The sequence below is a fragment of the Lampetra fluviatilis genome, chromosome 5 (assembly GCF_964198595.1).
Source record: "Lampetra fluviatilis chromosome 5, kcLamFluv1.1, whole genome shotgun sequence".
In the NCBI taxonomy this organism is placed as follows: Eukaryota; Metazoa; Chordata; class Hyperoartia; order Petromyzontiformes; family Petromyzontidae; genus Lampetra; species Lampetra fluviatilis.
In genome coordinates this window covers 17,553,227-17,575,494 of record NC_136279.1, presented here as the reverse complement: position 1 = coordinate 17,575,494, position 22,268 = coordinate 17,553,227, and the positions used below count along the sequence as shown (strand labels likewise).

Here is a 22,268-nt window from a genome sequence, read left to right as displayed (position 1 = left end):
GCTGTTTTTAATGGTCCACAGACTAATAATCATAATCCTCGAACCACCACGCACCTTTTATGCAACTTACCCCTAGCAATTCTTCTAACAAATGGTAGCAATACAAAAAAATGTAGATACTGCTTTGGCAGTGGTGCCCAAATAACAAACATACGTGTCAATAACTGCTCGAAAAAATATAATACATGTTAGGCGATGTTCAGGCATAGCCCTTCTCTCCACGAAGGGTAATTGCCCAAATTGTCACCTAAATATATTATTTATGGCAGTGTTGACCAATATTTAAAGGTTTTTGTTGTGTGCTCAACTCCCAGAAGGGCCATTCGGTGCGAATATTAATTGTACCCGACAGCCTCATGCTGACAAGCCACTCAAACCGTTCTCATGCTGAGATTTGTCGCAGCAACGAGGTAGCAGCTCTCATTGTGGGGCATCAAGGTGGCAAGATGTTAATTATCTGCCCTGGTAAACATGTGGTCATGGGTTCGATCACGACCCTGACGCCTACTGTATATTTAGGGTTTGCATGTTCTCTCCGTGTGGTCGTGCGTTGAGTACTTGGCTGCCATACATCCCCACGTGACTTGAGCTATAACGTGGCCAGGTCGCTTCTGAAAAAGAGCTATTTACAGCTCAGTGGGCCTGACCTGGAGATATTTAAAAAAAATGTATACCCAGCCTCTCCCCAGGGCTCAAAATACAGAAAAAATTAACCCGTAAAAACAAAGTTTTTCACTATAAATCCTTTATATGCGTGGCGGCTAGAGTCCTCTCGTCCTCTGGCTTGAGATGGCTGCCACCTATGGGTCAGATGATTGCCTGCCACCATTAAGCAATTGGTAATTAAATATAATTTATTTTTTCCTAAAAAGTGTAAAATTTTGGAAAAAAATTTTCACTAAAATAAATTGTCACGCACAACGAGTCTGTGTGCAAAATGTCAGCTCGATTGGATCACGGGAAGTGGGTTAAAAAACGACCGAAAATTTTGCATGGTCGCAAGCGCACAAGCAAGCAAGCGAACTTAATATAAAGAATTTAAAAAGATATTGCCACCCAGAGGCGGCCACATTCCACAACACTCACACACTCAACACGCAGAGGTTAGAAATTTTGATTGTTTTAATTCGTTCATCTCGGACAAATGCCGGAATTATGACCAAAATCATACCACCACACGCCACACTAACTGTTCAAGCCTGGCGAATCACTTCACCTCATCGCAAAGCTCCACCGAGCACAGCTACTTCTTCGAGAGCTCGTCGACGCTTTGTTCTCAACCTTACTCAATTTCTAGAGGTCCCATCGGCATAACGCCTCGCTCAATCTGGCGTGACAGGCACACACTCAAAACTGTTCTCAAAATTTATTTCAATTTGATTCTGGGTTTTCTTTGTCCCCCCCACCACACCCACCCCCCACGCCACCCCTCCCCAATCACGTTCAGCCCAAACACAGCTCTGCTTCCAGGCACGTACATGAACGAAAAATGGAGTATAACGTTAAATGCTTTGAGCAACAAAAAAATCAGCGCAAGAACCACAGTGTGTTTAGCAAACAAATAACAGTGTTCAGACCAGTAAATTACATTGCCTAACTGCAGGCACCACCGGGATTTTCCTAAAAAATTACAGCATTATTCAATCGACAAATGAAATTGGAATGACCAGTTTTTATAGTATTCCATGGAAGAGCAGCACCGGTACCAAGTGTAGTGACAAAACTTGGAGTGAAAAAGTTATTTTATATGGCCAATTTAACAATGGTTTACAACCCCAAAAAAGCTGTGATTATAAAACTTCAAAAAACCTAGTTTTGCAACCACAGGTGATACCAACTGGTAAATTATCCGGTCTGCACCCATGGATTACACACACGTATTATCAGAGTGCTTTGTGTTGGCAGAATACATTAAAACTGTGCTAAATCCTTTACAATGCACACACCATCAGTCCAAAGGTCAATATCAGTTATCTTATTCATCAACACATCGAATGTGACAAGACTTCGGAATTTCCACAAAACCAATTTCTTTATATGGTCAAGATGGGTGTATTGTGAGATAAGCTTTTCAAATAAAATGCTCCCATTTATCACTTTTATTGTCCATACAGAAAAATCGGTACCACTTAATGTTTCGCGAACTCCCGACATCTGACCTGGCCAATGGACTACGTTTGTCATTAAGTTTCAAAACGCCACATTATCACCAGAAGCAATGCCTCTCCACAATAAAGGCCGATGTCGTGACTATGAACACCCACGTGTTGTGCATGTGCGTGCACTCTCGAGCCACAGCCGGCGCATGCCAGATGATTTCCCCAAAGCGCGGCCATAAACAAAACGTGCGTGAAGACCGATCTTGGCAGCTGTGCAGAAAGAAAATTGTGTTCACGGTGCTCAAGAAGTTAATGCAATAGCCTGAAAGTTTTAGCTGAACAACTTTGACCCCTCACAAAAGTAGCTGAAAATTCCTGCAAGTGTCCACGCTCACGGAATCGCGTAATTGAGCAGAGGCTGGGTCCAAACTGACCATGCATGCCAGTGCATTGCCACCTCATAGCTTGGGAAAACCCTCAACCCACGAGATAATAATAGAAGTGCCCCTCTTCTCATGCTTTGCTCACCTTGAGTAACAAATTCAACCCTGACAAATTGTATTTGGTGGTTAATAGCTGTGTGGGGTGGGTCGCTAATTGTTGACATTTAAGAGTACAAAAAACCCTTACACACACACCCACAGCCAATGAGGATGACCGTCACTGCAGTGGAGAGTGTGCTTTTGCGGATTTTGACCAGCCCTGCGACACAAGCCGGGACAATCACAGCTGGGAAAAGCGTGTGGCTGTGTAAACCACCTACCGCCCAACTGGACGATAAAAAAAGCACATTGTTCTAGTTCGTGTGCGTGCGCGTGTTAGTTCGAAATTTCTCATTACACAAGGAGTTGAACACTTACTGCATGTCGTGAGTTAATAAAGAAAATTACAAATGCCTTCCCAAAGGACCCCCCCCCCCCCCCCCCCGGTCGTGGCTAATGCAAACGTCTACAAACTCGTTTCGGCCTCAACGACAACAATAATTAGGTGGTTTAACTTTAAAACAAATGGAAAGTTCACCAGCTAGGAGAATGTACTTTTGATATTTAAAAAATATACAACACCATAACAAAAAGCCCCAGAAAAGAAAGATGCGGGGAGGAAGGAGGTGGCGGTCGCCTCCTCCTCATCCCCGGCGGCACGCACCCCCCCCCGCCCGGCCCCGCATCCTCCCAGCGCGGGGGCCTCGTCCGCTGGCGCTCGCAGGCACGGGCGTCCGTGCAGCTCTCGCGACACCTGTTCAGGCCGGGAGGCTCAGCTTCTTGCCTTTCAGGACTGCGGGCGAAAATAACACAAAGGTAAAGCACCACCACACAATTTCGATTTAAAGCTTTCGTGACTGCAGGGATTCATCTTCTTGGTTCTTTCGGTAAAGTCACGTAGAAGGGAAGTAAAAAAATAATAAAAAACATAATAAAACAATTCTCACGACGTTTCGGCCACAACGCAAGAAGCCATCCTCAGGTGAAAACCAGGTCTGTCGAGGCGACAGCGTCTGAATGACGTTTTATTATGTTTTATTTTTATTACTTTATTATTTACATTCTACGTGACTTTACCCAAAGAACCAAGAAGACACCACCACACATTTAGACGTACACAACGTCGGATGTGGCGCCACGGTGGCGATATGTTAACTACCTCGCCTGGTATACAGGTCCTGGGTTCAATCCTGACCCTGACGCCTGTATATGTGGAGTTTGCATGTTCTTTCTCTCTCCCACCCAGTTATTCCCTCCACATTTTGAAACATGCGTTTAAGAGTATTTGGCTACTAAAAATTGCACACAATAAGCCACTTCATTGGGATATCAAATTGTGGCCAGGTCGCTTCTGAAAAAGAGCTATATCATTCAGCGGGCCGTACCAGGTAAAATATAGTTGAATAGATTTACGAACGCTTATCATGGTCGGCACGGCACACAAGAGTGGGTGACGTGTTTAACGTGACGCCTGGACCCTTTGGATATTTCAGACTGATGTTTAAACTGTAAGTAGGTACAGCCCAGAACCGGTTCAAATATTAAGCACCAATGGTGTCTATGGTTAGGAAGTGAACCTTGTGTTGACGATATCACTGCGCATTGCAAGAACCACGATGCCACCACTTCCCATGCAAGCACAAACACACGTACAACACACATACAATACACATAACCCATGTGGAAAGCTTGGAGATTATCCCTTTCAGATGACCAATGGGTTAGCACAAGTCAAAAAATAATTGTCAAATAGAACTGAGAAGACAATTTCGTAAATTTTCCTTTTTAAAATCTTTCTGATATATATACATAAAACCAAACTGAAACTTAACTGTTGGGTAATTTTCATAAAAAACGCACCAACTATTATGCAAACTTAGGCAGTATGCAGCAACTAGCGCTGTACATTTTAAGTGCAATGTTCACGAAACGGAGAAAAGTTCTGAAATTCAAACTTCTATCAAAATGTATATTTTCATTCCAAGATAAAACTGTAGATAAGCAGTACATTGCGTATTGTTACGCATTAAATTTTAATACCATATGCAATTCGTACTTTTGTAATGCTTAAACGACCAGTATGTAACTTAGCTGTAGCATTGAGGAGACCTATTGCACCATTGATAGTTGGGAAGGTGCGATACCAAGGGGGCGAGAGAATGTTCAAAACCCTACCCCCCCATGGCTCTCAAAGTTCACTTGAGCATAGGGCATCCACGAGACATGCAATGATGCCAGGTTCCAAGGGAAAAAAATTTATTTAATTACCGGCTATATCTCGTCTCATTTTTATCACCTTGGTTGTATTGTGTGTTGTGTTTCTTCTTGTCTCATTTTCAGCTTCACGTACAATGCAATAATAGCTGACAACTTGCACATAGGCAGCTGCATTCTCACATACAAGATTTAATGCGTGTATGGCGAGCAAAGGAATTGAGTTCGATAGATGAATTGCTGGGGATCGTTACGAGGGTTTTGACCGAGTAGTGTCATTGTGATAATCAATTAAATAGTCCATTATCAATTCCAAAAGCCATTTCAATGTTAGTCATATATAGTTTACTTTCTGGAGCGATCGAACAGATATGGATGCCAGAAAGTAAAAACGCAACTGGTCATTTGACAACCCATGAAAAATACATTTTGCTGGTTGAAGGCCTCACCAAACCGTGTTGGTCATGTGGCGTGTTTAACCATACTTCACCACTCTGGTCAGTGCCGGTTGGTGAAGGTTGGTAAACTAATCATACATTTTTCATCATTATTTGCGTGAAATTATCAATGTTAGATACTGGGGAGTGACGAGCTTTTTTAATTCCTGTTGCTTGTGGCCTACTGTACCGTTCCGGGGTCATGTGCACGAATGCCTATTTTATTGAGGGTGATATTGGCAAGTAAAATAAAGATTGATGAATTGCTAATCGTTCCAAGTCTGGCGATTGCTCATGTTGCGCCTCCCGCCCCGCACCTTTAGTGATGTACAGGTAAAAGAAGTCGCAGTAGAGGATGGTCTGCACCAGGCCGGCCACGATGGCGATCAGGTCGAAGAATCCCTCGGCAAAGTAGCGCCAGATCCAGTTGAAGAGGTAGAGGGTGCGGTAGACGCCCAGCGCAAAAAGGTAGTGGCTGGTGATGGTCTCCGCCTCCCCCGTCTTGCTCACCATGAAGAGCTGGGGCAGGATGGCCACCGACTCCAAGTATATGGAGAAGGTCCACAGGATCTGGGGGCAGTGGTACACAATGAGTAGGGTACACAATTGAGCGTGGTACACGTGGGATGTGATATGACAGGAGCTTGGTGAACGCCACACGTGGTACACAAGGTATTTGGTATACAATGGGAGGTGGACAGAATGTATTTTAAGAAAAGTTGTATTTAGCACTCAATGGCTATGCAAATAGAGTTTGGTAGACAATGGGTTTCGATTACAATTATTTTGACACACAAGATTCAACAGTTTAACACGTAGGTTTTAACACGTAAGACTCAACACAAAGTTCGTGCATGGTACACAAAGGGTTTCTTATAATCCTCAGAGTGAATAGATATAAGCATGTGTGCAGACTCTCCCCTTGACAGCAAAATGAGCAACGGAACCACAAAGCTTACCGCACAACCACACAAGAATTGTCAATTCAAGGCATCCCCAAGTCACCCCTGCTGCCCTCTGCTGGTGACTACATATATAGCATGCCGATTGTTACAACGCAGTCTCTTCCAAAGGTGATTGCTAGACAGCAAAAGGTACGCTCGCCCTTTGCTGTCAAGAAATCTTGTGTGTGTATAATTACGCATCATTGTTTCCAGCCTGCACGCGCCTTTCCATCCCTCGAGTTTCTCACCATTCCTAGATCTTAAAATATTTCCCCTTGCCCAACAAGAATTGGGCCGATGCTCATCTTCATTTGTGCTGCCTTGGGGTCGGTGGCAATTGCATTTCCTTTGGTGGGAGAAAAGTCTCTCCCCATATCTCGCCTGTTATGCAGGGGTCGTGGGTTAGGATCCGACCCTGACGCCTGTATATTTGGAGTTTGTATGTTATCGCCCCGTGGTCGCGTGCATTTCTCTCCGAGTAGTTCGGTTTTTCCCTCCACATTTAGAATCAAAGTCATGCGTTTAAGAATATTTGGCTGCGATAAATTTCTACTTGATAAGTCACTTCACTGAGCTATCGTTAGTGGCTAAGTCGCTTCTGAAAAAGAGCTACATACAGCTCAGTGGGCCTTACCTGGGAAAATATAAAAATTGTTTAGTTTAAGAGTGTGAGGAAGGAAGAGTGAAAATCAAATCGGAGTTAACCGTGTCCACCAGGCCATTGCAGATGCACCCAGAGCTCGGTGGTCAAGGGGGAGCCCGAGGATCGGACAGATGGGGGTGATGGGAATAAAGAGTGGACAAATGTAGTTTGGTGTCACTTTGAAACAGCTGCAGGATTTAGCAGAAGGAAGCCGTGACAAAGTGCAGTGGGCATCGGTGGTATTGTCGATGGTGACCTCCTGAATTTGACCAGTTTAATACATGCAAAACATGAATTTTCCTTGAGTCTAAACACGTGTCTTGAATGACGGGTATTGTCGTTGAAAGAGGTATGTGAACGTGTGTTTGTCAAGACAGGGCACTTATTTAATTCAACCTTGCTTCAGGCAATTTAACAACGACCACAAAAACCTAAAGCCAAGGCAAACACTACAAAGCAAACGAGCAAACTCATACATGTAAAACAAACATGCCAAACACGTAAAGCTCCTCAAGTTACACATGCTTAAACATAAAAAAAAAACTTTACTCCATTTATAAAGTTATGACTGCTCACAGGAATAAGTTAATTGTGGAATAAAAAAACACTTAAAAGGTGACTAGTGTGATTGCTCTTGATGAATAATTAATTTTAAAACCTGACTGATAATGATTGAAAAGTTCCTTTAGACATTCTCTTTTGCACTTAACCATATCATGTGAACAGGTCAAACAGTGTAACGGGAACAACTAAAGACACGCTCATAGTTTCAGGACAGCAGTGGCGTGTGCCACTGACTTCAATGTTCCCGTCTTGCGAGCAGACTCACAGGCTTGGTGATCTTCAGTAATGGTGACAACGTTCCTGGGCCACCCACCACTTACAAAATGATGGATCACCCTCCTCCAGCAACTAAGGCCTCGGGGCCGTATTCTTAGTCACAGCTCTGCTGCTGAGTTGGTCTCTTACCATGGCTCAACTCAGACTTGAGCTGCTCGGTTGCTTTCAAAGAAGCACGAGCAGCAGTTCAGTTCATCGAAATACTGTGCATGGCTGGCACCATGCTCCAGAGCAGATTCTAGTTAAACCTGGCTTTGGAGCACGCTCAGGTCTAATAATGCAAACTCCTAGTCAACCTGTGTTCAATGGTTAGTTGCTCTTACTCCACTGCTGTGCCCGCAGCTTGGAGCTCCATCGTTCTGGCCATATGCTCTCCATTTCAATCAATGCTTATTACCTTTCTCTTCTCCACTCCTGTTTGTCTGATCATATTCACTTGACTCGAACATCGACAAAATGCCATCATCTTTCGCCATGATCCAATAAACCACACATTGCTTTTTGGGATGTTGAAATGCAAACGTCTTTTGGCACTTACAAATTAAAATCGTACTGCATTGTAAGTGAACACGAACAGCCACTGTGTGACCGTGCATCGCCAGCCGAGTTGTGAAAGCAGTTCCGTTGAAACCAGCCGCCACCCGTTTGCGATCTACTGTGAGCCCTGGCCGGTGTCTGTGTGCCATTACCTCCACTACCGAGTAGTCATGGTTGACCACCAGGGATAGCAGTGCCACGGGCAACACCAGGAACTCCACGCGGAATGTATCGTGGTTGCTGTCATACGTTGCCTTAAACTTGGAGTAGATCATCCACACCGTCGCATAGGAGCAGCCTATGTAAATGACCTGCTCGCATCACACAGCAAGTGAAGATTTTTGGTGTTACTTTAATAAAATGTGTTAGTTGAATTTACCTGTAAAAATATTGAGGCACCAATATATGTCCATGAATCTTTATCAAAGCAGTCTAGAATGTGAAGTTTCCACGGTGTTGGTAATATTAAATATGATTTGAAGCTTTCGTGACTGCAGGAATTACTCTTGGTTCTTTCGGTAAAGTCACATAGAAAGAAAATAAATTAAATAATAGAGTACAGCGTTTCGATTGCAATACAAGCAACCGTCATCAGGTAGAACTACATTTGAGAGAGACAAAACACGGAGACATCTCACACTGGTTAGCACTAGTTGGTGAAGCGAGATCTAGGACTAGATCAGATATCAATTACCACAGATGTTGGTTGTGGTCAGGAATCTAACTCTGATATCCAGATTCATAGCGCGGCATGCTAGCCATTGCACTACCACTTCAGCCCCAGCATTCATTATATTATTTTGTTGACAGTCTTTTGCTATGATCTAGCATTTATGATATTGCTAAAAAATAGAAGCAATGTCTGACAAGAAAAAACCCCGTAAGATGTCCCCTGCATAAGACACTAAAAACAAGTTGCATGTCATTAAGCGTAAAAAAATTATCAGTTCACCCACATAAAATGTGCCAAGAGAAAGTAATAAAACATGAAAGTACTCAAACACCGTGAAAGAATGTGACGTGGAACTGAACTACAGGTATACGCTTGGGGTGTGCACAGATGCTGCTGGGACAAACGGTGCCATTTCAATAGTAGTACCGATGGGTTGCTCGTTAAGTTTGCGATATGTCTGCAATGTGACATAATTTCTATACTGTTAATATTTGTCTACTATTGTAAGTTTCTCCTTTCAAAAAATGCGTCTTTTGGCAGCACTAGCCTAGATCTGTTTGTTAATTAATTGACATCAGAGGCCTGTGGTACAGCGAGACCCGGGGGGCAGGGAGGGAGGTGACACAGTGGGAAGAGCCAACGTGGAGAGGGGACCCACCTTCATGGTAGTGTTGTAGAGGGAAATGTAGTTGGTCAGCAGGTCCAGGTATCGGGTTGTGAACACCAGGGCAAATAGGATCTGGCTCTTGCCCGATATACCTATGCACAACACACACACATTCAAATGTTTGCATAAGGATACACCGACAGCCCATGGCCTCCATAGATGTGGGATATAAAACAAATAATGAAAAAGTCCGAATGACTGACATAGCTATAGACTGCACGTTACACTATAGTACAAATCTATTTTTATATTGACCAATGAACAGTTTTTTCCCCCATTAACATACACTTAGTATCAAATACTTAAAGACGAATACATATAACACAAAGGATACTCATTCATTACAGCTCCTTTAATGTATCTCGACCTGGCCAATTGCTCCTCTTAAGGTGTCATCGCCATACATTTAGTTTTGAAAAGGCATTTTTTTACAATTGTCTCCAAACTTCCTGAGTTCACTGCTCCTTTAATTTCAGGTCGGGCTCTTATTTCCTGTTTATTTGTTGTCCTTCCCCCGCGCCTTCGATTAGCAACGCACGGTGCGAAATAAGTGATATATATACAACGGACGTGCCGAGCCTGTGTTAGCAGGGGCGGCTCCTGGCGTCATTAAGACTCTAAAGGACCCTATTGCTATAGACACTAACTACAGTACCAGGCACTCACTATCGCATTCACCGACATCGGCCCGATTTAAGTCGCCTACAACGCGGCCTCTGAGCAGGCGAGTTAAACATCTCGGTAGCATCACCGCCACTTCGCGCATTATCAAGTACCACTCTGTGATGGTCCAACAATTGTCATCCAATGGACAATCTGGTCCCCGCCATACGCACGAGGAATGTCCCATCAGCAGAGCAATTGAGGCATCCAACACACGGACGAGACCAGACCTCACAAAACGATTAACTCACCGTAATCCACTCCCCACTACAATGGTGAGCGCTTAAACATTTAGCAAATGGGAGACATTTTTTTGAATGACAGCATCTCTCGTGAGGACAACACCGGACAACCTCCCACGCCGGGCGTGGCGGACAACGCGGTGTTTGGGAGGCAACACAAGTTCGTGGGATGTAAGCAGCGTTCCAACAAAGTCGTCCACACCCCATCTGCGTTACGGGGTGGGCCAGGAGACGGACACCGCAGCGAACCCCTTTGACGAGGTCGCCCGCCTGCCCGCCCCCCGTGCTCCCAATGCCCACAGGAAGCGTTATTAACAAACGAAACGAGAGTCGGCCGTGCGGCGGTAGCTCAGTAACACATCACAGCGATGCGGGAGCATCTTGAGACTCGGGCAAAGAGATGCGGGACGAAAACAATCGCGAAGAATGACGAATTATTACCACCCAGGCCCCCATGGTTTATCGAGTCCCAGTTCACGGTGGGCCTCCGCTCCACCGCGGGCAACCGGGCTTGCCACACCGCGCGCGACCCTCACCTGCGCACGACCTCGTCTTCCATATCTTGAGGAGGAGGATGATGATGGCGAGGAGATGGGAGAGGTCTCCGGCCAGGCGGAACACGTTCATGGCTCACTTTGACACGGCCGCCTCAGCGCTCTCCCGGCTCCCGCGATATCGCGCGCAAGATGGCGGTCGCCGACGTGGCCCCGGTGACGTCACCCGCGCGGTAAAGCCCCGCCCCTTCCGCCGCCGTCACCGCCCCCTCCCTCCCACCACATCCATCTCGCCCCGCCCCCGGCAGGGTCGTTGACCAATTGGAACGGAGCAACGTGGGGGGGGGGGGTGACGTGAGACGAGACGGGGTCCGTGGTTTCTCGATTATAAGACGCACAGGTGCCCCCCCCCGCGCTTTAAGTAAAAGCAAAAGTTGGGGGGTGCGCGTCTTATAATCCGGTGGCTTCTTCTTGGTTCTTTCGGTAAAGTCACGTAGAAGGGAAGTAATAATAAAAATAAAACATAATAAAATAATTATTTTATTATGTTTAATTATTTTATTATGTTTTATTTTTATTATTTTATTACTTCCCTTCTACGTGACTTTACCGAAAGAACCAAGAAGATGAATCTCTGCAGTCACGAAAGCTTTAAATCGAAATCCGGTGGCTGTTTATGTGAGAGTGATCAGATTTGCAGATTGATTTTTTTAAGGGTGGGGGTGGGGGTCTTTCTGGAGCGTTTTCAGCAGATCGAGTCTACCGGTTTTTTTCGGGGTTATTAGACGCTCCGGAAAGTAAGACGCACCCACCGCCAGCCTCGTGCCCGGCGCAAGCACTAGTGACACAAATATGATCTGCCGCTGTGAAGAGCCTCGGTTTGGGCGAATATCGTCGCCCAACTCCTCTTCTGATGAATGTTTTTGTCATCCTTTGTTATGGCTACAATCTTCAAGAAGGGCTGAGAAAGCAACACACGTACACAGTGTTCTTGAATCAATTGGTGACCCACAATCGTGGCAATTCATCAAAACGTACGGGGGCGGGGGGTTAATTGTGATATGCCTCTTCGTAATTAATCAATTCATAAAAACACCATTTATCCATAATAGAGGTTTTTGGGTTAGATTCTGTAAATATAAAAGTGTCGTTGAAACCCGCCACCACCCGACACAGCCAACTAGTAAGGGTTGTCACGTAAACAGAACATGCCAATTCGTTACTAGTACAGCACACCGGTGTGTTGGAGTGCCAAGCCACACCATTTTAAATCTGAGTACGACGTTTCGCCAGTAATTACAACTAGCTTCATCAGGCGACAGTCAAACACAATTTAACCCAGTCAAGCATCTGTGTTACTGACCACATCCTGCTGATGTGGCTTCAAAAGCAGACACCACTCGAGAAGTTTGGGCTTCTAAAATCTTTTTTTCTGAACGACAATTATCCCAGAAGATCCCACAGTTTGGATTTAGTTTTTATTATGGCACGGATAAAACCCATTTGGCAATACATGCTCATTTTCGATGGAGACCTGGTTACGGCAAAAAAACATGAGCGAAACAGAAACATAATGGGCCTTCATCAAGCAGTGGATAGACCATGGCTGGGAACGATGAATCAATCCACCGAGCAGCGCAGTGACTTCACGCCCTCCACATCAGCCGTTTTGCCGTGAGGTCATCGTTCATTGTCCTGCTATTCCCGTTGATCGTGCGCGCGGGGCCAATGGGAAGGCGACGTTTTCCTGGATGAGCGACCAATGACAATTCGGCGCTGGCTTAGTGGAGGCGTGGTCTAAGTGAGAGGCGGGGTTTGAGTAGGAGAGGAGGGGGGGGGAGGAACTATGTGAGGGGCGGGGCTCGTAGACCCACACTTGACACGTGGCCACGTGGGGGAGGACAGGTCCGGCTTCGTGGCTCAAACTTTTGCGTGGAGCTTTGTGTAAATTGGAAGTGTTATTTGTGTGCGTGTGTATTTGCTTGAATGTAACGTGGCTGTTTTAAAGTGACTCACCTTTTCATGACAAACGGTAACCTTATTTAACCAAGCGAAAGTCCAATGAGGCCATCTCTGATCTTAATTTTATATCACCTTCACCCGAACATACATTACAAAAGCATCATCACTGTCATCTATGATCTATCCTCTGCTGCATGAAGGTCTCTAAACAAGCCCTAATGACCCCCCAAATCTCTTCAAAGTGTACTATTGTTTGTAGATTGTCATGACGAAACGCACCAATAAACAGATCGACCTTTGCTGTATCAGTCACAACGTCACCCACCCAGTGACGCTGTGACGAGAGTGTACAACTCTCAATGGGAAGGACATGAGTTCGAGTGCTGCTCTGAGGGATCGAAGGAGCCCATCACGCATTTGACATATGTCTTTGTTGACATATTCGTGCAATCGTCATCCTATATCTGAATTTCGATTTAAAGCTTTCGTGACTGCAGGGATTCATCTTCTTGGTTCTTTCGGTAAAGTCACGTAGAATGGAAATAATAAAATAATAAAAATAAAGCATAATAAAATAATTCTCACGACGTTTCGGCCACAACGCAAGCAGCCGTCCTCAGGTGAAGAACAGGTCTGTCGAGAAGACAGAGTCTGAAGACTGTTCTTCACCTGAGGACGGCTGCTTGCGTTGTGGCCGAAACGTCGTGAGAAATATTTTATTATGTTTAATTTTTATTATTTTATTATCTCCATTCTACGTGACTTTACCGAAAGAACCAAGAAGATTAATCCTATATCTGGTTAACGTTTATGCAAGGGCGCCACGGTGGCAAGATGTTATCTCCCGCGCCTGGTATACGGGAGGTTGTGGGTTCGATCACGACCCTGACGTCTGTATATTCGGAGTCTGCATGTTCTCCCCGTGGTCGCGTGAATTTTCCTCCGGGTCCTCCGGGTTTCCCCTCCACATTTTAGAATCAATGTGCGTTTTAGAGTATTTGGTTGCTATAAATGTTTACGTGATGTGCCATTTTGTTGAGCTGTCATTTGTGTCCAGGTCACTTTTTAAAAAGAGCTACATAGCTCAATGGGCCTTGCCTGGTAAAATATAAATATTTTAGTAACTACATTGTAATATCATTAACCTGTTTACGTGACAACCCTTACTAGTTGGCTGTGTCGGGTGGTGGCGGGTTTTAACGAAACATTTATATATTTACGCGATCTAACCCAAAAAAAACTCGATTATGGAACCTGAAGGTAGTCTGTCGGAGCCGACTTACGTCATATATTTTTGGTTAACAATGATTTACGTTCGCATCATATTTTACATTTATCATGTTACACAGTTGTTTTTGCACTGATTTCTATTTGCTATCATTAACTGCATTTTGTTTTGCTATCGTCAATTTTTGTCACTCTCGCCGCAAATGAAACTATCCCGGTCTCTTGAGTTATAACCTGGATCAAACAAATACGCACACTTGTCGTGACTTGCCTTCCAGGGCGAAATAATGTGAGCATTACAACAGCGGCTCTTCTTTGGTGAGCGCCTCAGCCACGTCACGGGAAAAGGAATTTCCTCCACTGGCTCAAAGGGTCGTTCCGCTGCTCGCCTGCGCAAAGAGACGCTGGCTTATGGCTCAATCAGAAACCTCCACGTGGTCTTGCTTCGTCAAACCCAGCCCCAACCCGGCTCATGACAGTTGGTATCACCTCCCACTCGATCGAAATTAGAGACCAGACTCCTTTCTCTTTCTCAAGTATGGCTCGGGCAAGATTTATAATTAATATTTCACTTGATTACATAAGAGAGTCTCACTGAGTCTCCATATTCTTTTTCAGGACTAATTAAACTTATTAAGAAACAATTTATTTTTTATTTTACCAGGTAACGCCCATTGAGCTATTAGGTTCTTTTTTAGAAGCGACTTGGTCACAAATGGTAGCTCAACAAAGTGGCTTATCTTGTGGAAATTTGTAGCAGAAATATAATCTAAATAATCTAAATGCATGTTTCTAAACCCATGCGGAACCGGGGGAAAACAAGAGTAGAACATACAAACTCCACAGATAAAGGCACCTGAGTTGGGAATTAAATTCAAGATATTTGGTCGTAAGGCACTAGTGTTCAGAATCAGAATATCTACTTATATTAGAGGAATCCGATGAGCTATGAAGCTCTTGTTCATAGACGTCCAGTGTTACCATTTCTGCACGATAACTTAATTATTTGGTGACGCTGCGTTGATCGTGGTGAACAAGCACAAATAACCTGAACATATTCGTCAATAACACTTTGGCCTTAAAAGGAAAAACATATTATAGGCGACGTTTCGGCCAATGGCCCTTCTCCAAAGCCGATGTAGGGCTGCACCCATCACAATCGCGGGCGGTGGGGGAGGCGTGGCTTAATGAACTCGATCCAATTCACGTCGCTTGAGGCAGAACCAGAGACGCCGCCGCCATGAGTGGTATTAATATTGCCACACATTTTTTAATTGCTAATTTATAAGCTATCCATCAGGATTTTTAAAAATAAAAATGTATGAGGACCAACAGTGTATAGTGCAGTCTCCAACTCCTATTCTTCTCTGACCTCTCTATGTGGGATGAAGAAGGGCCATTTCCCGAAACGTCGCATATGATATACATTTTAAATGTGTTTAATTATTTCTGCTTGTGTAGTGAAATATAATTCGTATGTATAAATCAGTGGCGTGACTAGCGTAGGGGCAGGGGTGCCTTTGCCCCCCCCCACCCCCCCTTGTGGTCAAAGCTACGAGTTGGGGCTCCCTAATCAACCACCATGGGAGACATCAAATATGGCGGCCCCGCCTGAACGATTGCGGCACCCCCCTGAGCTGATAACGGAGTTACGCCACTAGTATACAGGAATTGAGAGGCTTTATGATAAAGGAATGAAGGATGTGACACCATAACGGGGAGCTGCAGCGATGGGACTTCTGGACTCATGGTTCTGAATGTGAACGTTAACACACCACTGAGTGGACAGAGCCCCGCCCCTACAGCTCGTGGGTGTGACGTGGGGTGTGATCGGCAGACAGCCAATAAGGCTGTCGGTTGAGGCAGTTGACGGACAGCCACTAGGCTGTCGGTTGAGGCAGTTGACGGACAGCCACGAAGCTGTCGGTTGGGGCAGTTGACGGACAGCCACGAAGCTGTCGGTTGAGGCAGTTGACGGACAGCCACGAGGCTGTTGGTTGAGGCAGTTGACGGACAGCCACGAAGCTGTCGGTTGGGGCAGTTGACGGACAGCCACGAAGCTGTCGGTTGAGGCAGTTGATGGACAGCCACGAGGCTGTCGGTTGGGGCAGTTGACGGACAGCCACGAGGCTGTCGGTTGAGGCAGTTGATGGACAGCCACGAGGCTGTCGGTTGGGGCAGTTGACGGACAGCCACGAGGCTGTCGGTTGGGGCAGTTGACGGACAGCCACGAGGCTGTCGGTTGGGGCAGTTGAAGGACAGCAACGAGGCTGTCGGTTGGGGCAATTAACGGACAGCAACGAGGCTGTCGGTTGAGGCAGTTGACGAACAGCCACGAGGCTGTCGGTTGAGGCAGTTGATGGACAGCCACGAGGCTGTCGGTTGGGGCAGTTGACGGACAGCCACGAGGCTGTCGGTTGGGGCAGTTGACGGACAGCCACGAGGCTGTCGGTTGGGGCAGTTGAAGGACAGCAACGAGGCTGTCGGTTGGGGCAATTAACGGACAGCAACGAGGCTGTCGGCTGAGGCAGTTGACGAACAGCCACGAGGCTGTCGGTTGAGGCAGTTGATGGACAGCCACGAGGCTGTTGCTTGGGGCAGTTGAAGGACAGCCACAAAGCTGTCGGTTGAGGCAGTTGATGGACAGCCACGAGGCTGTCGGTTGGGGCAGTTGACGGGCAGCCACGAGGCTGTCGGTTGGGGCAGTTGACGGATAGCCACGAGGCTGTCGGTTATGGCAGTTGACGGACAGCAACGAGGCTGTCGGTTATGGCAGTTGGCGGACAGCAACAAGGCTGTCGGTTATGACAGTTGAGGGACAGCCACGAGGCTGTCGGTTGGGGCAGTTGACGGACAGCCACGAGGCTGTCGGTTATGGCAGTTGACGGACAGCCACGAGGCTGTCGGTTATGGCAGTTGACGGACAGCCACGAGGCTGTCCGTTATGGCAGTTGACGGACAGCCACGAGGCTGTCGGTTATGGCAGTTGACGGACAGCAACGAGGCTGTCGGTTATGGCAGTTGACGGACAGCAACGAGGCTGTCAGTTATGACAGTTGACGGACAGCCACGAGGCTGTCGGTTGGGGCAGTTGACGGACAGCCATGAGGCTGTCGGTTGGGGCAGTTGATGGACAGCAACGAGGCTGTCGGTTGGGGCAGTTGACGGACAGCAACGAGGCTGTCGGTTGGGGCAGTTGACGGACAGCAACGAGGCTGTCGGTTGGGGCAGTTGATGGACAGCCACGAGGCTGTCGGTTGGGGCAGTTGACGGACAGCAACGAGGCTGTCGGTTGGGGCAGTTGACGGACAGCAACGAGGCTGTCGGTTGGGGCAGTTGACGGACAGCAACGAGGCTGTCTGTTGGGGCAGTTGACGGACAGCAACGAGGCTGTCGGTTGGGGCAGTTGATGGACAGCCACGAGGCTGTCGGTTGGGGCAATTAAGGGAGTAGCAGAGTAGATATAAAAATGGATAAAATGACAGTTTGAGTTCGGTTAAGACTGAAGAGGAGAGGGAGTGCCTGGGTTGTAAGAGCTCTATATGAAGTTGTAGAATAAGAGGAAGTATGCGAGTGAAAGTAAACACCTTACCGATTGTTACAATTGTGGAACAGTATGCATGTTTTATTACATTGTGTTAACCATTAGGCGATGTTACATTTGTGCACCACTGCCAACGGAGCATCACCAGATAATTTAATTATATTTTTGTGTATAGCAATAGTACTACTATACTGTATGCTCAGGAGCCACATTCCGATGTTATGCTTCTCGCTTGAAGGAGTGCAAATCCCAGTTGTTTACGATATTTGTTTTTTTTATCTGTAATTGTGGAATGATTTGATGTTGTCTGCTGGTCGAGTCACCCTAAAAAAGAGCTTCTTAGCTCAAAGGCTTTACTCGGTGGGAAAATCACTTCTGATTCTCATATGGTTCATCGTTTACACCGTGGCTTCTCTGTAATTTAAAATCTATAAAGGAGATGTGCGCATCGGACTTTTATCATGCTGTTGAAGGTTTTTCCAGTGTCTTCGAGGAATGTCAAAAGCCAGGAGGCGTGATGTTTGGGCCTCAAATGAGGCTAATTTTGGACGTCTGTGTTTATTCTACTTTGTTCGCCGGCGTTCCTCCGGATCTGGGTGAGGTTCTAGGATGGTGACAGCAGCAGCACGATCACAGAGGTGGGGTCGGGACTTGAGTTGGTGGTGGTGAGGTACATTGTTGAGGTCTCTGTTGATGTTGGTTGTCGTTGGCAAGAAACCAACGTGGAAAAATCTCCCTTGCAGCATGCGCGATGTCTCTGCGGATTTTTGGTGGCGAAATGTTCACAAGAACAGGCAGCAGCGTCACGAGCGTGGGGGTGCCTTGGTCCCCCCTGGTGGCCAGAGCTGCGAGTTGGGACCCCCTTGACAATCACCATGAGATATGTTTTCAACAGTGTAAAAGAACAAAAACTTATTTAAAACGCCGTTTAACTTTATCTTACGAAAATCCTTAATGGTGTGATTCGGCAAGAGGAGCCGCGATGTGTAGCCTAGGTGCTACCATGCGAGACAAATCAAATATTGGGGCCCCACCTGACCGATTGCCACACCCACTGAGCTTATAATGGAGTTACGCCACTGGCAAGGGGCACTGATATCGGTTTCAGGGTTCTGGATATACGTATAGTGTTGCGTCACGGTAAACACATTCCTGCTGAGGGAGCTGGTAGGAACGTTGGGTTGCTCGGTCAATGGCCAGGGTCAACGGCAAATATGGCCGACTGTGAGGGCGGGCACAAGCCGGCGTGAGTAGGTTAAACGTTGAGTTACGGGGTGACCAGCCCCTCCCCACCCAGCCCCACCCCTCCCACCCCCCACCCAGCCCCACCCTCCCCACCCAGCCCCTCCCCACCCAGCCCCTCCCCACCTTCCCCACCCCGCCCCTCCCCACCCAGCCCCTCCCTCCCCACTCAGCCCCTCCCTGGATGATGGACGGACGGACACAATAATCCCTTGTGGGCTGGTGTAACCAGGAGGTTCCTACCAGTATTAACTGTGCATCTCGCAGCTTTGTGTCCAAATCTCCCGGGACCAAGCTTGAGCACAATACTCTGCCACTGAATAGATAGATGAGTGAGCTAATAGCTCAGTGGGCTTAACCTGTTAAGAAAAAAAAAGTTTCATTTTATTTGCATATTTAAAAAAGTTACATGTTTACCTTTCCTATACTTTGCACTCCTACCGGACATGTGAATAAGAGATGTATAGCTAATCGGATTCCTTCATTATAAATACATATTCTGATTCTGTTCCTGACGCGGTTATCTGGCTTGACCACCTGCCTGAATGTGAAATTGTAGTTGATGCTCTGCATCTACATTAGCCAGAGGAAAATGGAAACAAACGACGAAATGTGCAGTGGCTAGCTGCCCATGCATGGATCGTGATGCTGATGTTGATGGATCTACAGATGTTTTAAACCCGTATAAAATAATATGTAGGCTATAACGATACAATATCTGTTTCAGTTGCACCGTGTATTGAGTTTAGAGGAAGACAGTATCACAGTGACAGTATTAATAACAATAATTAAAGGGACAATACTCAATGAAGCTATGCGTCTTGCTTAGGGCAATTAGATATTTGGGAAAATATCTAATTGCGATTTTTCTGACAGTTATTGCGATTTAATTTGCGATAAGTCAAGCTTCAGTTCAATATTCACTGTGTAATGGATTTAAAACGTGATGGAGCATTACCACATGATACCATCAAAAAATATGAACTACTCTATTCTAATGCAAGGATGGTAACTTCAAATATATGAATTTCTTCCAACATGTATTTATTAAAATGTTTTAATTGAAATTCAACAATGAAACATAGAACAATTGTTAAGTTAAATAAATAAAGTTATTATAATAATACTGTAAAACAATTCCAATAAGAAAGGAATAGGACTTTTCAAATAGCAAACAATCGCAGTCTTTGCGATTTGATAATCGCATTGTTTCAAATTGCGATTTTAAATCGATTCATCGTTCAGCGCTCGTCTTGCTGTCATGCCGGCCCCATTGTTTTGGGATTTCATCAAAGGGGGCAACTTCATGCTGCTCTGTTGATATAATAGCCAGATTCATTCATCGGGCTTGGTCCATGGTAGATCGCAGGTAATTTTGAATGAATATTAAAAAAAAAAAATTCTTAACATGTCTTTACTTCATTATAGATGGTGGTTTTGGGTCAAATCGCGTAAATATAAATGTGTCGTTAAACCACCCACCACCCGACAAAGCCAATTAGCAAGGTTTGGCACGTAAACAAAACGTGGCAATGCGTTACTAGTTCAGCACACCGGTGTGTTGGAGAGTAAACCCCAGAGGTGGGACAAAGTCATTGTTATGCAAGTCCAAGTCGAGTCGCAAGTCATCAAATTCATGACTCGAGTCTGACTCGAGTCCAAGTCACATGACTCGAGTCCACACCTCTGGTAAACCCACTACAACATTTACAAATTCGATTAGCGCGACGTTTCGCCGGTAATTACAACAACTAGCAGCATCAGGCGAAAGCCAAAGTTGTGGATACATCTTCCTGTGTCGGTCTTAAATAGACGGGGGATAAATGTGATGTCGACACCTGTGAGACAATCACGTGGGGAGACCAGAGGGAGGCGGTGGCGGTTAATGTATGCATATAAATCTATTATTGGTTGGGTTATTCACAGTTAATGAACATACATAATGTATGTACATCACATTCTATATTTGAAGCTTTCGTGACTGCAAGGATTCAAACTCTTAGTTCTTTCGGTAAAGTCACGTAGGTATAAAATGAAATTAAAATTAATAAAAATAAATTAATACATTTTAATTTCTTTTTTTACCTACGTGACTTTACCTAAAGAACTAAGAGTATGTACATCACACATGCATATTATGCACGTGCATTATGGATGCATATTAAGTATCACATTCTGCCGTTTTTGGGTACAAAAATCGCAATACCTGTTATTGGCTGCTCACAGTTAAAAAACAACAACTCTATTCTGGATAATATTGGTCGCGAAAGCCTGCGGTGTTAAATGTCTCTACTTGTTTATCTGTCGATTTGGGGCCCCCTTGTGGCCGACAGGGCCCCATGCGTCGCATAACGCTGCCATATAACCCCCCCCTCCCCCATAGTTGCGCTGGGGCACAATAAACGCGACTTTGACGGAATCATCGACCTTACTGATACAAGCCAATTAAATGAAGGGGCGCGTGTCACATCAGAAACAGATTTATTAAATATCCTGGAGGAATCCGATGAGCTATAAAGCTTTTTGTCACGGATGTTCCAGTAGGGGCGGATAAGAACATTACAACCACTAACAATACAAAACCACGATAGGAGTGCAAAGTACAAGAAAGGTAAACAAATCACTCAAACACGTACAAATAAAACTCGACCATTCCCATCCAAAGCCCACTGAGGTATTGACTTCTTTTTCAAAAAGCAATCTGGCCACAAATGATAGCTCAACGAGGTGGCTTATCATTTGGACATTTTATAGCAGCAAGATAATCGAATGAATCGACACAGCGATTAAGAGCATATGTTCCACATGTGGGGCAAAATCTCCGATGGGTGATGCCGTCGGGTGTACGATTTTCATCGCATTACAGCGCCACCTGTCGAACCATCAGACAACACAAAAGATCGATCTGGGTGAGAGGCCATGTCCCCCACATGGTGGTGGTGGGGGGGGGGGTAGTTGTCGGGGGAGGGGTGGATGTGGGGGGGTAGTTGTGGGGGGGGGGGGGTAGTTGTGCGCGGGGGTTGTGGGGGGTGGGTAGTAGGTGGGTAGCTGTGGGGGAGTTTTGGGGGGGGGTAGTTGTGGGGGGGGGGGTTGTTGTGGGGGGGGGGGGGTGTGGGGGGTGAGTAGCTATGGGGGGTAGTTGTGGGGAGGTTGTTGTGGGGGGGGGTGGTAGTGGGGGGTGGGGGTGAGTAGCTATGGGGGGTAGTTGTGGGGGGGGGGTTGTTGTGGGGGGGGGGGGTAGTTGTAGGGGGGGGTTGTGGGGGGTGGGTGTGAGTAGCTATGGGGGGTAGTTGTGGAGGGGTTGTTGTGGGAGGGGGTAGTTATGGGGAGGGGGTGGTTGAGGGGAGGGGTAGTTATG

At 46.0% G+C, this 22,268-nt stretch overlaps 1 protein-coding gene across 1 annotated transcript; it reads right to left on the bottom strand.

The window, feature by feature from the left end:
• Positions 1-1,426: 1,426 nt before the first annotated feature.
• On the bottom strand, positions 1,427-11,167 carry LOC144932681 (ER lumen protein-retaining receptor 1). Its single transcript, XM_078857006.1, has 5 exons — positions 10,978-11,167; positions 9,528-9,628; positions 8,349-8,507; positions 5,550-5,802; positions 1,427-3,374 (listed from the first exon to the last, which is right to left on the bottom strand). Exons 1-5 carry the CDS (start codon positions 11,066-11,068, stop codon positions 3,340-3,342), a joined length of 639 nt encoding a protein of 212 aa, XP_078713132.1. The 5' UTR covers positions 11,069-11,167; the 3' UTR covers positions 1,427-3,339.
• Between the last annotated feature and the right edge of the window lie 11,101 nt (positions 11,168-22,268).